The sequence below is a fragment of the Bemisia tabaci genome, chromosome 7, assembly GCF_918797505.1.
Source record: "Bemisia tabaci chromosome 7, PGI_BMITA_v3".
Taxonomy (NCBI): domain Eukaryota; kingdom Metazoa; phylum Arthropoda; class Insecta; order Hemiptera; family Aleyrodidae; genus Bemisia; species Bemisia tabaci.
This window is the reverse complement of record NC_092799.1, coordinates 32,280,247-32,296,680: the sequence shown is the minus strand read 5'-3', so window position 1 is coordinate 32,296,680 and position 16,434 is coordinate 32,280,247. Positions and strand designations below refer to the sequence as shown.

Here is a 16,434-nt window from a genome sequence, read left to right as displayed (position 1 = left end):
GTAGCGCTTACAAATGCATGCAAAAGCTCTACATGACGTCAGTTCAAGGTCTGTCGCGGGCCTTGCCCCGACCCGAGCCTCACACCCGCGGGTGACAGTCGGAAGGAGTCCTGCCTCCGCGGGAAACCCACGATCTCGTTGCTCGACATAGTGCGCCCGACTAACAGTAACCTTAAACTCCTCGCGGATCAAGATCGAAAGCTTTTCCTCCTAGTACCGGAACAATACTTCAGGATGTAAAAGTTTAAAGAATAAATTGGCGCTCTGAAGGAAACCGTACATTAATAGGACGTATTTCTACCAAACAGACCTACGTAGAGGTGAGAAATATGGGGTGTGCTCTAGAAAGCTGCATAAGAAGCAATGTAAAAAGTGGGCGTGATTCCTTTTGAAGAATTGGAAAAGCGGGATTTTACATTCTATCAAACAGACCTATGTGCCAACTGAATGCGAGATTCATGAGCCGCGGGCATGGCAAGGAAGCGTTGTGGACAGGGCTCATGAGTTAAAGCGCCCCGATGACGATTACCCCCTCGCGCGTGGTCTCGATCATTGCCGCTGACGTCACTGGCGCTTTATTACTCTCATTCACTCTTACGGCCAGAGAACCAACGAGCACACCCCATATTTCTCACCTGCACATAGGTCTGTTTGGTAGAAATACGTCGATATCGTGGTAGAAACTGAGATTCGTACTCAGTTTTTTACTGGTGCGCATTAGAGTTCAAAAATTTAATTTTGACTCTAATTTTAATTTTTGGAATTTCTTGGCCTCGTTTCCCCGCGAAATGGTGTGGACCCAGCACCATTTCTCCACCTTGTTACATACAGTTCGAGCCACTTCTTAGTGTTTTTTTTTTTTTTTTTTTCATTAGTTACGAATGAATAAGGTGAGGACTCATCAGGAAACCAACAGATGGTGTGTTTAGAGCCTCAAACAAAGCCGTGCATTTCGCAGGGGGTCTGCGCTCCACTTCCCGGGTCAAAACGGAGTCCGCGGCTTCGGTCTTAATGGACTCGGGCCAAATTACCGGAGTAAATATTTATATTTACATCATTTATCGACCAGTTCCGGATTACGCTCCGTTCACTTTGATTCAAATCTGAGACAAAATACAATGTAAAGATCGTACCGGGAGTTCTTTGAGGTAATACTAAGGTATGCAATTTCATTCGCACCTTGCCGCCAAAGAAGACCATCAGCATTGGATGATCGTACGGAGAACCTACTTTTCAACCTTAAATATTGAAGAATTTTTTTCACGCAGGGCCTTAAGTCGGGTCGAATTGACCCGTTGTTATATACATTGATAGTTTTTGAAGTATTATCTGTGTTATTTCTATGTTTCAGAAGTATTTTCTGCATTATATCTATGTTTTTGAACGTAATAAGTACTTTTTTTTAAGGTTTCCACCTTTCTGGTAACACACTGCACCCCCCCCCCCCCCCCCCCGCCCAATTACACCATACATAACCCCCCAGAAAAGATAGTAAAGTAAAGTAGACCCCAGGGTGTCTACTAAAACAGGCTGGTCAAAAATAAGTACTTTTACAGTACTTTTTCAGTACATTCTCGAGATATTCAGTACCTCCTTTCACAGAAAAATTCCGTACTGTTTCAGTACCTCCATTTGACGAAATTAGAAAAATTTTAAAAATTTGAAATTGCGACGAAAATGACAAAAAATCAAAAAAAATTCAGGACCTTTTCACGGAATTTCCGCACTTTTTCAGTACTTCCGGACCGCCCTTAAAAAATCAGTACTATTTCCGGACTTTCCGACAATTCCGGACTTGTAGACACCCTGGACCCAGCTTGGGATTTCTAAGAGTAGTCGCCAACAAAATATTCCCTGACACGACATGACTCTCACCAAAATACCAATTTTTAGACGTGCGCCCTTTTAGAGCGCTGGAGAGACCTTAAAACATTTTTTTATTTTTTCCTCTTCTCCTTCTTCTGCCAGCACGGTTGATTTGGACACATCATATCATATTTTGACCGGACAAAACCTTAACTTTTCTCAAATTCCAAAAATAAGAGATACCTCGATGCGCGTTGATTACGGCGCAGAGATACAAATATTCGTGCTTGATGGATGTCCGTGTTGCATCTGGAAAATTGAAGGCGCGATGACGCGAAGCGTGAACTCTCAATGCTCTGCTCTATGCTACTAATGAGGTATCGTTCAGATTCGGAAGAAAAGTTTAAAAAAGCAGGCCGGGTTACGTCTTTCCTACCTTTGACTGTGTTGCTCACGTAGCCTTTGAAGCACCACTACTCTGCCGTGCTAAGAAAGAACGCAGTATGAACATTCGGGAGTTGCCAAATGTCCGTCTATAAAATATTTATTTTTGAGGAATGTTATGAATATTCATCCTTGAAAGTTTCAGAATTTTTAGATCAAATTTCGAAGCAAATTCTCCGAAAAATCGGAGGAGAAATATTCACAAATTCCCGAAAACTCGTTGTTTTTCGAAGGATACTTGGCAACGCCTGATGGCTCATACGGCGTTTTTCCTTAGCACGGCAGTACTACTAGGACACCGAAGACACACGAAACCAACACAGTTTGGTAGGAGTAATAAAAGACGCGCGTTGATGACGGCGCAGAGATACAACTATTCGTGCTTGATGGATGTCCGTGCTGCATCTGGAAAATTGAAAGGCGTTATGGTGCGTATGTACCGCTCGAGGCCCGTACGTACCGTACCGGCTCCATAACAGCCCAGAGGAGACAGTCGTGTCAATTTGACCGAGCTTGGGATTTCTAGAGGTAGTTGTAAAAAGAAATTCCCAGACTTAAATATATTGTGACCTTGGAAAATGAAATTCCCTGGCATTTCCCTGATTTCCATTATGGCGACATTCCCTGACAATTGAGGATGTGACGTATGGTTAAGAAGACATAACTGAAAATAGTTTTCAGGCAAAATTTGTTGTTCAAAACCTCAAACCCATTCTAGAAAGCAAATGAAGGTGTTTTAACTAATTTTCCCCGACATTTTCGTCATTTTCCCTGACAATTCCCCGTTTTCTCTGACTTTTTAAAATTCCCTGACATTTCCCAGTTTTCTCTGAATGAGGCAACCCTGTTTTAAGCGCGCTGTTTTATATGCTGGAAGCCTTTCATGCGCGACTCCATTAGGGAAGGAAGCTGTTAAGCGCGCGCGTTGTTTTACGCAGAGGCGCAATCATACCAAAACAAAAAAATTTGGGCAAGGCAAAACATAGATTGGGGAAGGCTGAGAACTTTCTGCACCTCTGAGGTGAGGTGATAAAGAATACTTAGAGATAATGCACAAGTTTAAATTGATGATTTTTTGGGCGAGAATTGAAAGATACAAATATGTTGATGGGTTACCTCGAAGAAATGCGAGGAACTCGGTGAGATGTCGGCACAGAGGGATGTGAGAGAGGCCGCGTTGCTCAGAGATCTGCCTATGTTCGAGGCGTTGTTGGCGTTCAACTGCTGCTGCTCGTTCATCGTCACGAACAGTTCCATCACCTGCAGACACGCAAAAACAACCATTTGTCAGATAATGCACACAAGCGAGAGAGAGAGAGAGAGAGAGAAAAAAATAAAAATCAAAAGGCTGGCAAAAAATACACCGCGTCAGAAAAAACCGCACTTTCCTTCACTGAATAAAAAAGTTACGGGCTATATAGACAAACCGTCCATTCCAGGCTTAGAGACCAAAAGTTCCGGGTGCTGCGCCCGGAACTTTCGGCCTCTGATCCTGGAACGCGCACGGTATGCCTATATATGGCCCGTAAGTACGGTCTCCACGGCCGGAGTGTTTTTTTTTCAGTGTTCCGGTATTTTATGGTGTCTTTTACTTTACACAAAAAAAAAATCCCGTTAATTTCACGATCTAAGTTAAATCTGTTTTCATTAAGATACATATTTTGTTCGCAATTTTACCACGATTTCCTGAAAATTTCGAGAAAAAATATTCATATTTAACTTTCCTCAGAAATAAACATGTTATCAACGGTAATTTGGCAACTCTCAAATGTTCATACACTGGAAAAAAAAAACACATTAGATCTAGAGTCCAGACTCTTGAAAACATTGACAAGAAATAGGACTCTTGATTCCATCAGATTTAAGCTTAAATCAAAAGGAAATCCGCTCAAATTAAGAGGCTTGGTTCTTGATTTAAGCTTAAATCTGATTTAATCAAGAGTATTTTTCTTGTCGATGTTTTTAAGAGTCTGGACTCTAGATCCAATGTGTTTTTTTTTCCAGTGTAGAGCGTTTTTTCTTAGCACGGCGTATAGTTGTTGTTCCTTCTAGAAGGAGCGCTGAGAAACGCCGGAAAATTTTACGGAAAGAATTCTCGGCAAATATGCACTGGTAGCAGTCCCATATTAAAATATTTAGGAGTATTATGAACTTAACGCAGAGACTATCCTAAACTTGAGCGACGGACAAAATTCCGGAGGTATCCTTGTAGGTAATCAACCATGACTTCCGAATAACAGCCATGGAAGCCATAAATCAAACCCAGCGCAGCTACCGATAATCAGCGGCAATAAAAACCTTCATCTCGCGCTGCGTTCGATGACATTACGGAGCGAGAAGGAAATCTCCAGGTTTCGGAATTTTCGCAGATTTGAATACGAATCCGGGCTAATTGCAGTGAGAACCAGTGGCGTGGCGTGCTTTGCAATATGTCGATCAATCTGCCTTTTAAACCTATGGAAAAGGATCGATAAACACGGTGTTCGCAGCGAACGCCTTAATAATCGATTCATTACCATAGCTTCAAATGGGGAAGTATCGATAATCGATCATTCACGCCACTCCACTGGTGAGAACATGGGAGCCTGTTGCCGAATGCGAGTAAAAATTCCTCCTACTACAGTCGAATTATTCGTTGAACGAATATAAAAACATTAATATAAATTAGGCTACTGAACATTGGTCGGAGATATATTAAAAAACGATAATCGGAGATCAATAATCGATAAAAGGAGATCGATAATCGCGATAATCGATATCGAATAACGGAGAGCGAAAGACGGGCACGGCATCCACGAAAATTAGTCCTTCCGAGACTTCAGTTGTCTGTGAGTCATGTTTCTCAAGGTCACAGAAATGCACTGGAGAAAAAAGTTTAATGATAGTTTTAACTAAAAATAACAGAACTTTTTTGAAAAAGATAGAATATTTGCTTCAGAACCGTTAGGACTTTGATAATGGGCTGCTTTATAGTGAATATAGTGCTATATGTATAGTTTTCTTTTCATTTCCTGATGAATCCTAGTACTTCCCAGTTTTACCAGGTCTTATATCACGTGACACATTTCAACGCTTCTTCGGACACGTTGAGAGATCAAAATGGTAGTTGTTTTTACAGAAACGCAGCACAATTTTAGTGGGATTTAGTGCTATTAAAAAACGACTTGCAAGATTCGCGCCAAGTTTAGGAGAAACACACCAAGTTGCAGTTCGGAAAAAATTGAGTCGAGAGTATAGTTAAACTAGTCGTAAATATTCTTCTGACAAAAATTCAAAGTCGAGAAAAAATATTTTGATCATAAAAGCAGTCGTTAATTGTCCTCAACATTGAGTCTCACGGAGCCGAGGCTTCAAACCTCTTTTTCTAGCTTTGAACTTGACGCGACTTGGTGCGTTTCTGTTCCATTCCTTCTAATTTAATAATTTCCTACAAAATTGATACCTGGACGGGCAATAAACTAAGATCCGGAAATCTTCTGCTCGTCGAATTTGAAGCTTATGGAAGGACGGAATGCGACACCCTCGTAATCCGAAATCAGGACAGCTTGGCTCAAACCCGGGCCTGCAATCTACGCCACACACTGGATTGAGTCAATCAGAGAAGTCGGACACTGGAAAAAAACACATTGGATCTAGAGTCCAGACTCTTGAAAACATTGACAAGAAAAAGTACTCTTGATTCAATCAGATTTAAGCTTAAATCAAAAGGAAATCCGCTCAAATTAACAGGCTTGGTTCTTGATTTAAGCAAAAATCCGATTGAATCAAGATTATTTTTTTCTTGTCGATGTTTTTAAGAGTCTGGACTCTAGATCCAATGTGTTTTTTTTCCAGTGGACATGAAATTTTTGACTGTAAAACTGCAAATTTTGATGTTTAACTTGCCAAATTTTAAATTTTAAGGGGTGCAACGAGAAGAAAATTTTACGAGGAAACCACTTCTAGAACCTCAAAGTTTTGCATAAACGGAGTTATGAGTTTTTGATGTTTCCGAATTTTGTCCGACCTCTCCTGTTGACTCGATCCACTGTGCGCCGCGGACATTTAACCACCGAGGTGGGAAGGAACTCTAGCTATCTGCAATTATAGCTCCGAAAATAGTATATGACGAGCGATTAAAATATATAGCAGGATTACGCGTCGTGACGGGTTGCCTACCAGGGTCACGGCGGGCTCGCGTGTGAGGCACGCAAATATTATTTCCGTGTCCGTCTAGATGTTTCGTCTCTGTGATGGGAATCGGGGGAGGATTCGCCGAACTTGTTCGGGAAAAATCGTTGCGAGATTCGATTTTGTCGTAAAACCGGTCTCCACTCACAGCAGCACGATGCTGGGATCACTGGCAATTCTCAGAGACGGAGACAAAATATTTTAGCACTGGAAAAAAAAAACATTGTATCTAGAGTCCAGACTCTTAAAAACATCGACAAGAAAAAGTACTCTTGATCGAATCAGAATCTAGTTTAAATCAAGAACCAAGCCTCTTAATTAAACCGGATTTCGTTTTGATTCAAGCAAAAATCCGATTGAATCATGAGTATTTTTTCTTGTCAATGTTTTCAAGAGTCTGGACTCTAGATCCAATGTGGTTTTTTTTTCCAGTTAGGGACTCAGGGGTGCTATCTTTTATAATCGCCGTGTTACCACACAGAATGATAACGCCAAATATTACGACAGGGAAATTTAATTTCAGATTTCCCTGATATTTTACACAAAATTTCCGGATTTATTGTGCGAGTAAATTAACACTCATTTGAAAAATGCTCGAGGCACTCAGAATTTCCTGATCCATGACCGATTTTCCTCCACGAAGAATTGATCGGTACCAACGGTAATTTCACCTGAGTTTAGATGAAGGAACCAACTTTCAAAACAAAAACCGGGTTTATTCGCTTATCGTAAAAATGAAACTAGTTTTTTAACCATTTTTGCGCGGCGTGAATGCGCCGATTATCCGGCACATTCTCGCGGGACCAAGCGATCCCGATGCAGCTTGCATGCACTTGCGATTCAATTTCCTGCACTTTATTGCTCCTCCGTGAACGATAACAGTATCGGCGTCGATTTTATTTTCCGCGAACCGCAGCTCACCGGCCTGGAAAGTCCGTAGACCTCGTCATCGGTCCACGAGCGAAAAAACCACGTCAACGCGAGGCTTGGCGTCCATTCTGCCATGCTGAGGAAGAACGCCGTATGAGCCTTCAAACGTTGCCAAGCTTCCTCCGATAAAAACCGAATTTATTGGGAAAATTGTGAATATTATTTTCCAAAAATTTCAGACAATTTTGAACGCAATTTAATCTGAAATATTTGAAAATTTCAAGGAAAAATATGCATGAATGTTGTCAAAAATACACGAATTATCAAGGGAGATTTGGCAACTCTCGCATGTTCATACGACGTTTTCCCTTAGCACGGCAGCACTCATGGCCGACGCATTGTAAGGCGCAAAATGGCCCGTTAAAGGCCAGATTGGCATGAAACGTAAGAAAGAAATGAAAGATTGGAAATATCAGGGAAATATTTCATAAAATTACACGAGGCTGTGAAATACTTGTTTCATATTTTTCGGGGGCTAGAGTATGCAACCTGCACTCAAACACACAAGAATAGAAGAAAGTCACAATTTTTACAATTTGCGAAACATGAAAAGGGACCGATACTTTTCAATAACTTTCATACATTTCTAAAATTTCATTAAATATTTCACGTGAAATTACAAGATTTTATTTTTCATGAAATTTTGCCACCTTGAGGAGGAATCCCAGGGCTCCGCGTACCTCTGTATGCTAAACAGCTGGAAATTAATATTTGCCGGATTATTCATTTTAAAAGACTGTATATTCATACATATATTAATCATTTGATCCAATTGGTTTTTATTTTTATTAAATTAAATATTAAATAAATTATATTTAAAATTTAAACTTAATGTCTATGTTTTTGACAGGGAGGCTACCCTGTGTGTGCTTTTAGCATTCAGCTCCCAGCATACCTCTAAATAAACGCTAACCCTAAACTCTGAAGCTTTAGTAAGAGGGCAAAAAGTAAACGCGTTATTCTCCTTCGAGCGATTTCCTTTTTCTCCTTAGGAAGGATACAAATCGGACAATTTTCGGCACAATCGAGCAAATCTTAGACGAGGAGCCCATAGCGCGATCTAAGCACGTATTTTGCTGGGAAGGCATAGAGCTATTCCATTGATGATGTTTGTCAGATGTTTAGTCTGCGCCCGGCGACTCATTCTTGTTTTCATTTTCGTGTTTTGTCTACTCGAGCAATTGGGATACCGGCCAAATTTCCGCGCGAAATCTTTTCAGATAGTAATCCGAGGGGGAAACTAACGGAATTTCCCGAAAATCTGACGACATCTGGTAGCTTTTCAACTATATGCAAATGAAAAGCTATTTCATTAAGACTCTCATCCGAGCGTGATTAACAGTATTTGCATAAAAAACACGTTCAGGGTGACAATAGTGCATGGTTGCCGCCGGGAGCCGATGCGAACGATCGGTTGGAGCAGCAAGTTATGTCATGGGGAGGGGGGGGGGGGGGTGTGTGTGGATGTAATGGTTAATGCTGGTTTTAAAAACAAAAATTTAAAACATTTAATTATTTGAAAATTATAGTTATTTAGTTGAATTTTTTTCTCATTTCATTTCCAAAGTAAAGTATTAAGAGGCATTTGTTTAAAATTCTGTTACGAAAAAAAGGGGGGAGGGGGCATATGTCATGGGGAGGGGGTGGGGTGGATGTAATGGTTCATGCTGGCTTTAGAGAAAAAAAATTAAAACATTTAATTATTTGAAAATTATATTTATTCAGTTGAATTTTTTCTCATTTCGTTTCCAAAGTAAAGGATTAAGAGGCATTTGTTTAAAATTCTGTTACAAAAAAAGGGGGAGGGGGCAATAATAAAGGATGCCCTTACGGAAATTTTACCGCTTAGGAGGCAATGCTCCGTATTTGCGCCAGTATTTTAAAGCTCAGCACAATGCTCAACTTTAAGGAACGTTGTAAATATTTCCTAAAATGTTTACGATATTATGGATCAAATTGTCCACATCTAAATAGATAAAATTCTCTAAAATTTGGAAGAGTAATAATACTCACATACTCCTAGTAAAATTATTGTTTCATTAAACGGAATTTAGCGACAACCAAAGTCTCATACGTTGTATTTGCCAGGCAAAACAATGCGGGTTCCGGGTCAAAAAAGTCGGAAAAAATAATTTCTTCGCTAATGGAGAGCTTTGTTTTTTTTTCTTTCCGAACAAATATTATTAATCAGAACGAGTGGGTGTTTCTGCATCTTCATCCTCCCAGACCGGAGAAAGTTAAGAGGTGTATCAAAATTATGATATAATTACGCTTGAACTATATAAACTGAGAACAAATGGAAATAGAGATCAAGCTAGGTGATTATTTTCGTCCCTGAGTGCTGGTGCGATTATAATAATCCAGAATCAGACTAAAATACGAGCGAAGAAAAGCTTCTGCGGCAATAGCATTTCATTACGACGGGAAAACCCGCAGACAAAATTATTGGAATGAAGGAATAAGCGGAACACAGATTCTAACGACGACTGCAATTGCGGTTTTTGTAGCACCTTGAGCAATTCTCACCGCAGTAGATTCGCAAGTTGCCATAGCCTTCTAAACGCGAGTCCTCTATGAGATTTGAAATGGAAAATGATAATTTTTTTTTTTTTAGAATTTTTTTGAAAACGCGCTTCCCAATCTCTACATAGGAAGTCAATTTTGCAGTCTTTGACTTTTCAACCGATAATAATGATAATGTGGAATATAAAAGCAGTAGTAATTCCTGTTACCAGGAGAGCACTAGATAGCTTATATAATATATGTATAGAATAAAAAAAAAGTATGCTATATTTTACAATTTGAGTTGGAATAGCAGTAAAATGGTAGATTAACAAAACGTCTACAAAAACTCTTGGGCAAGAAAGAAGACCGTTTTACCTTCAAATTCTTGAATTTCACGAACTCGGTCTGAATGTTAGAAATGATTTGGAAGAATAAAATTGAAGTACAACAGATTTTCAAAATATGGCCCAGGTGTTTTTATATTACGTGGTAAAGTTGCGAATTCTCCCATTTAAACAATGTAAATTTATACTTCTTGTCATAGTTCGTTTGAGCGTTCTACCGGGCCGATTTCCATGATTTTTGTGTAAATCGACAGGTAATAGGCCCTAGATGAGCCCGCTGTAATCAGATTTTGGAAAAAGGACCCAGGTTTTTTTAAAATCACGTTATAAAAGTGAGTGAGTTTACAGAATGCTCCGATACTGCTACCGCTATGCGCGGGAGGATGCGCAGTGGTTGAGGAGGTTGCGCAGTAGCTGTGTAGCCTGCGCATCAGCTCTACACTTATTTACACAAGATTTGCGCCGACGATTACATGTCGAGCGGTGGCCGGGTCGTCCAAGACGTCGTTTGCGTCCACTATGAAGTCGGTGTAGGTTCGATCCCCGATTCATGATGTCCTAATTATTACCTCACTATCATTTTTCATTGTTTTACTGCAATATTTCTAATTGATAACATTTACAAACGTATTCGTCTTCTTGTCTCTCTAATGCTTCGTTTACTCTGTTATCTACACCGCTGCGCTCTTCAAAGAATCGGTCGCTTGGACGCTCCCTGCCCTTCTTGAGGATAGTAGGAAACCGGCTCTCGCTTTTAGCAAAATCAATATTTACTCGAACGCAATAAAAAAGAGAGAGAAAAACAGAAAGCAAATGAAAAACTGCGAGGTTGCCGAAATGAGTAATTAGAGACGAAAGTGTCTCCAACTGTTCTTCTCTGATCCCTCTAACATGGTTAACAGAAAACCTTCCATCGCATTTCGAGAAAGAAACCAAGTAGCCTTTCGAATCCTGTTATGATACTACCAGGCAAGTCTAAGAATTTTACTACGATCAATAATCCGTGGAAGAACATAAGTTAAACTCGTTCGACAAGACGGTTTGACTAACATAAATTAGCTCTGTTCAGTTTTAGAACATGAAATTTCATTTAAGAATAAAAAACGGATGCTTCGGAGGAAAGTTTCGCAATAGCCACTGTTTAACACAAGTAGCAAGTGTAGTGATGACACTAATTACGATGGATGGGCGTGGGTTTTCCGTTGGACTCTGCCAACCTGCACCTGAGTTGTCAAATCACTTAATTTTCCACGTAATTCTGAAAAAAAAAGGGAAATGCATTTGCATGACTGCTCCACGTACATCTCGGTAAAAACTAAGGTAGTAAAAAAAACCACGCAATGAGGTATCGCGGTAGATGCCATTAAAATCGCTGTTTTTCGTAGAAGACGATTTCTCCGATTTCAGGTTTTTTTACCAACCTTTGAACCATGGAAAACACGATTCCATCACTCACGCAGCAAGTTGAATTTGCCGAAAGAGAGGGAAAATAACTGCAATACGCAAAACGTACCTACAATTGCCTTCACTTCGTCGGATATGCAAAATAACAATCCAGGTGTAGAAATAGTTATCAAACAGCTATGTCCATCTACATTAATTTTTAAAGCGTGCATGGGCTAATTATCTTTTGGACGAGGGGTAATTTTAATGTCACATCATAACGACTCTCGTGATTGCAAAAATGTGACCGTTTGGAAGGAAAGGGATAATTTTAGCGCATTTTTCGATGGTGAATATATTAAACTGATCTCCCCTGATACCAGACCTAAGTCGGGGACCTTCAAAAGAGTATAACGACCAAGGCCGTCGGTATGAAAATGATAGGCGTTCTGGTTTTCCCTTCACGATCGTTAACAGGAGGGCTCTTTTTGAAAAAGACTCAATGTAGATATGTCTGGTTTACTCAACGATATATAAATGTCTCTCCAAGATGTAGCCTTTTCTAAAATTCGACTTATCACAATCCTCCAGTCATTCTTCTTCATGCAACACTGGAAAAAAGTAGCTTGGGTCTAGAGTCCAGACTCTTGAAAACAATAACAAGAATAAATACTCTTGATTCAATCTGACTTTTGCTTGAATCAAAAAGAAATCCGCTTAAATTAAGTGGTATGGTTTTCGATTTAGGCAAAAATCCGATTGAATCGAGAGTACTTTTTCTTGTCAACGTTTTTAAGAGTCTGGACTCTAGATCCGAGTGACTTTTTTCCAGCGAATCTCCGACAAAATTAGGCAAGATATATAAGAAAACCAAGCACGAGTGTTGGAAATCAAGGAAATAGAGCGACGCAAATTCAATTAACACGATAGCATTAACAGCAGCGCAATGAAGAGCGCGACTATCCGGTCCCGTTTTCATCTTAGTAATAATTGGTAGGAACGAAAAAGGACTGAACATAAGTTTAATTCGGTTTTCCTTGTGGTTATTCCCCAAGTTTTACTATACGATTAACGCGGTCTCAAGATTGCTTGCGCAGCCTCTATTCCGTATACGACCGTTTGGAGCTTCATTATTTTTTTGACCGTGAAACTCAAGTGCCACCTGAGTCGATCTAGGATAATAAAATGCGTACTCTTGGATTTTAGTTTAAAAACCTCAGTAGCCATCAAAAACTCATTTTGCAAACCAAGAAAAAATACGTATCCGTACCCAGGTGACAACATTTTTTTTATTCCGTGCATGTTTTCAAACTTATAAACTCCGTAAAATCACTACCGAACTTTAACCTCGAGTTACTTCACCTTAGATTTAACCTTAACATTGAAAATTTCAACAGAAAATGCTAGCTATTTTGCGAAATTTAATAAAAAACGAGCAGTGAATCGACATCATCGCAATCGGAATAATGCATTTTCCCAGCCTCTCCATAGTTTTCTGCGCTAAATTCACCGCAAATTGTACTAAAATCAACACTATATTTGTATTGGTTTGTGTTCCTCTTCCCAGGGTTGCCACAGAATTTGGAAAATGAAATTCCCTGACATTTCCCTGAATTCCCTGACACATTTTGGTGATATTCCTTGACAATTGAAGATGTGATTGATGGTCAAGGAGGCATACTTGAAAATAGTTTTTAGGCAAAATGTTCGAAACTCAAACCCATTCTAGAAAGCAAATGAGGGTGATATAAAAAGTTTTTCCTAACATTTTCGTCATTTTCGTAATTTCCCTGACATTTCCCGGTTTTCCCTGACTGTGGCAACCCTCACGTCCTATATTAACAAAAAGTAACCCGAGAACACAACTATTTTAACCAGTGCAGGTAGAGTGAGGTGAATGTCCCCGCCGGCCGGAAGCAAGATGCGCTCATTTTTGGTGTTGAAAAGTCGAAGACACTAGATTGAGTATCGTATCGTATGGAAGGATATCATTAATTTTTCTAAAGTAAGTATCCAGTTCCATTCCCATTCGTATTCGCCACCAATCCACACAGCGCCTCGCATTCCGAGATTCGTTTTGGAAATTTTTCGCGAGGGAATCTAACGGAGTTCCGATTGGCTTTCCACCTGCAATCAGGTGCAAGCAGCGTTGCCGGTTCTAGCAGTTTCCTGGCGATCGGCACAGCCTTTCCGGAGCGATCTGGCAACTTGGGCGGTTGAGCTTCCGCAGTGTGCATCGCGATGGCGACGGCGACAATGGAAGGCGTCGCGACGCTTCCCGGGCGTGCTGTCGGCTATCGGCCGCGATGACGACGGACGCGACGCTCGTCGATAGGACTCTTCCGATCTTCATTGTCGCACGTTCCGATCCTTGCGTGGCCGTCACGCTCCGTGGTGCCGTGTCGTGAGATTCGCCCGCACGATGGCGCCACCTTCGCTCTCGTTATTAGCTGGAAAAAAAACCAGAGGGAAAAGACCCTCCTTTGGCCTCTTGGAAACAGGTGGAAGCTATTCTGCCGTGCTGAGGAAGAACGCCGTATGAGCCTTCAGACGTTGCCAAGTTTCCTCCGACAAAAACCGAATTTAAAGAGAAAATTGCGAATATTATGTTCTTAAATTTTGAGACAATTTTGTATTCAATTTGGTCTAAAATATTTGAAAATTTCAAGGAAAAATATGCATGAATGTTGTCAAAAAGGCATGTTTTATCAAGGGAAATTTAGCAACTCTCGAACGTTACGGCGTTCTTCCTTGGCACGACAGTACTACTTTCAAGAATTCAATACTTCCTTGTGGACAATTACAAGGGAGTGACAGTCATCACTCTTTTCTCGGCTGTTGACCTATCTACTTGGTGGATGATGAGCTTCGGGTGCCGTCATGAGCCAAACAAGTTTCCCAAACTTCGGTTTGTTTGCAAAACAAAACTGCCAACACGTTATGTTAACCATCAAACAAGTAGGTAGGTCGAAAGTTGAATTTTAAAGTCCCGAAAGTAAAAGCTTTCTCCATTGCCGAAATAGGTACTGGTGGAAGGTGTCTTGTCGCTGAAAAAAGCGATGTCACTTGCACGAAAAAAAGAACGGCAGACGAACCCACATAATAAGAAAAGGTAACCGACATGTTAGGTTATTACGGGAATCAGAACACTAATTATCCTAAATATGCGTTTACTTTTTTTTGGTGTTTTTTCCCCCTTGGGTTACAATGATCAAATCTTGGGGGTGAAAACCTGCAACCTCATAAAAAACAGGCACGAGCCACCAGAATCAAACTTAGATCGCGTATTTTACTATACGGAGACACAGCGCGTTCAAACAATGTAATAGCATCATAAGTAGCGGGTTCGTTGACCTTTTGGTGAAACCTAACCGAAACGTAAAACTGAAACAGAATTTTGATCAGCGCGTTGTGTTGACGTTTTGGCGAAAATCCAATTGGACCACATTTTGCGATTTGGAACTAAAATGTATGGCTCATCTCTGAAAACGCTTATGTATAGCGAAACTAATGCTACATACGTTGTTTCTAAACTGAGCAAGAAATTATCGCTCTTCATTGCAATATGTTGTCCAATTCATTGCAGAAAATTACGGAGGCTTAGACAGATTTGAACCACACACAAATCAGCCTACCCTTACGTGTTACCTTTGACCGCAGATGAATACATTTCAAATGGAAGGCGTGACTTTAAGTAGGGCTTGTTGACTGCGGGGGCAAAACGCGGGAACCGGAAGAGAGGAAAACTCTGACGAAAATCGCGGTTTCCATCAAATCGAGCCGCGCCGCGCCGCGCGCCGGCTTGCAGCGTGGGAGTTTAGTAGGCGGAGGGGAAAATGGATGAATGAATGAACCGTTCATTGTAAGCGTGCGGCTACATCGTAATTTTCCGGGTTTGTGCACCTGGCGCTTCAAATTTTGGCGGCTTAAATGCAATGTCCCTCTCGAAAGCGGAAGAACGCGGCTTTCAGGGTTGCTACAGAATTTAGAAAATGAAATTCCCTGACATTTCCCCGATTCCCCTGACACATTTTGCTAAAATTCCCTGACAATTAATGATGTGACGGATGGTTAAGAGGGCATAATTGAAAATAGTTTTCAGGCTTTGTTGCTCGATTCCTTAAACCCATTCTAGAAAGCAAATGAAAGTAATTGAACAAATTTTCCCTGACATTTTCGTCATTTCCCCTGACATTCCCCGGTTTTCCCTGACTTTTCCCGGTGTCCCCTGACTGTGGCGACCCTGTGCGTTCTGAGGTCCCAATCGTCACCATTGGCGTGGCGTGCTTTGCGATAAATCGATTGACTTGCCATTTAAACCAATGGAAAAGGATGAATGAACAGGGTGTTCGCAATCAGGGTGTCTACTGAAATAGGCTGGCCAAAAATCAGTCCTATTACAGTACTTTATCAGTAAATTCCCAAGAAATTCAGTACCTCCGCAACAGAAAAAGTCAGGAATTTTTCAATACCTCCTTTAGACGCTATTCGAAAAATTTCAAAAATTTGAATTTCTCCCTCAAATTGAGACAAATATGACAAAAAATGAAAAAATTCCGGACCTCTTGCGGAATTTCCGCACTTTTTCAGTACTTCCGGAACCCCCTTAAAAAATCAGTGCAATTTCCGGACTTGTAGACACCCTGGCAATGAACACCTTAATAATCACGCCTCGGTATTGATCATCACTTGCGAATGTAATAGAATCGTATTAAACGGCTAAATATGATAGATTATGGAGATATGGCACATTGGGAAATACAGTGAATGACATCTTCAACCACAGTGTGTGGAGTAATCGGTGCAGTTGAGAAAACCTCCTTGAAAATCGGTATTGGGTGATCATTGGTGT

General features: G+C 40.6%; 1 protein-coding gene across 3 annotated transcripts in view; it reads right to left on the bottom strand.

Annotated features, from left to right (window-relative positions):
- Nucleotides 1–16,434, bottom strand: part of plx (PTB_TBC1D1_like and TBC domain-containing protein plx) — a 130,923-nt gene that overhangs the window by 22,393 nt on the left and 92,096 nt on the right. For all 3 annotated transcript variants that reach the window (XM_019042917.2, XM_072302730.1, XM_072302731.1), the window contains one exon: nt 3,367–3,510. In XM_019042917.2, coding sequence (XP_018898462.1) covers nt 3,367–3,510 — 144 coding nt within the window. The remainder of the gene's footprint in view (nt 1–3,366; nt 3,511–16,434) is intronic.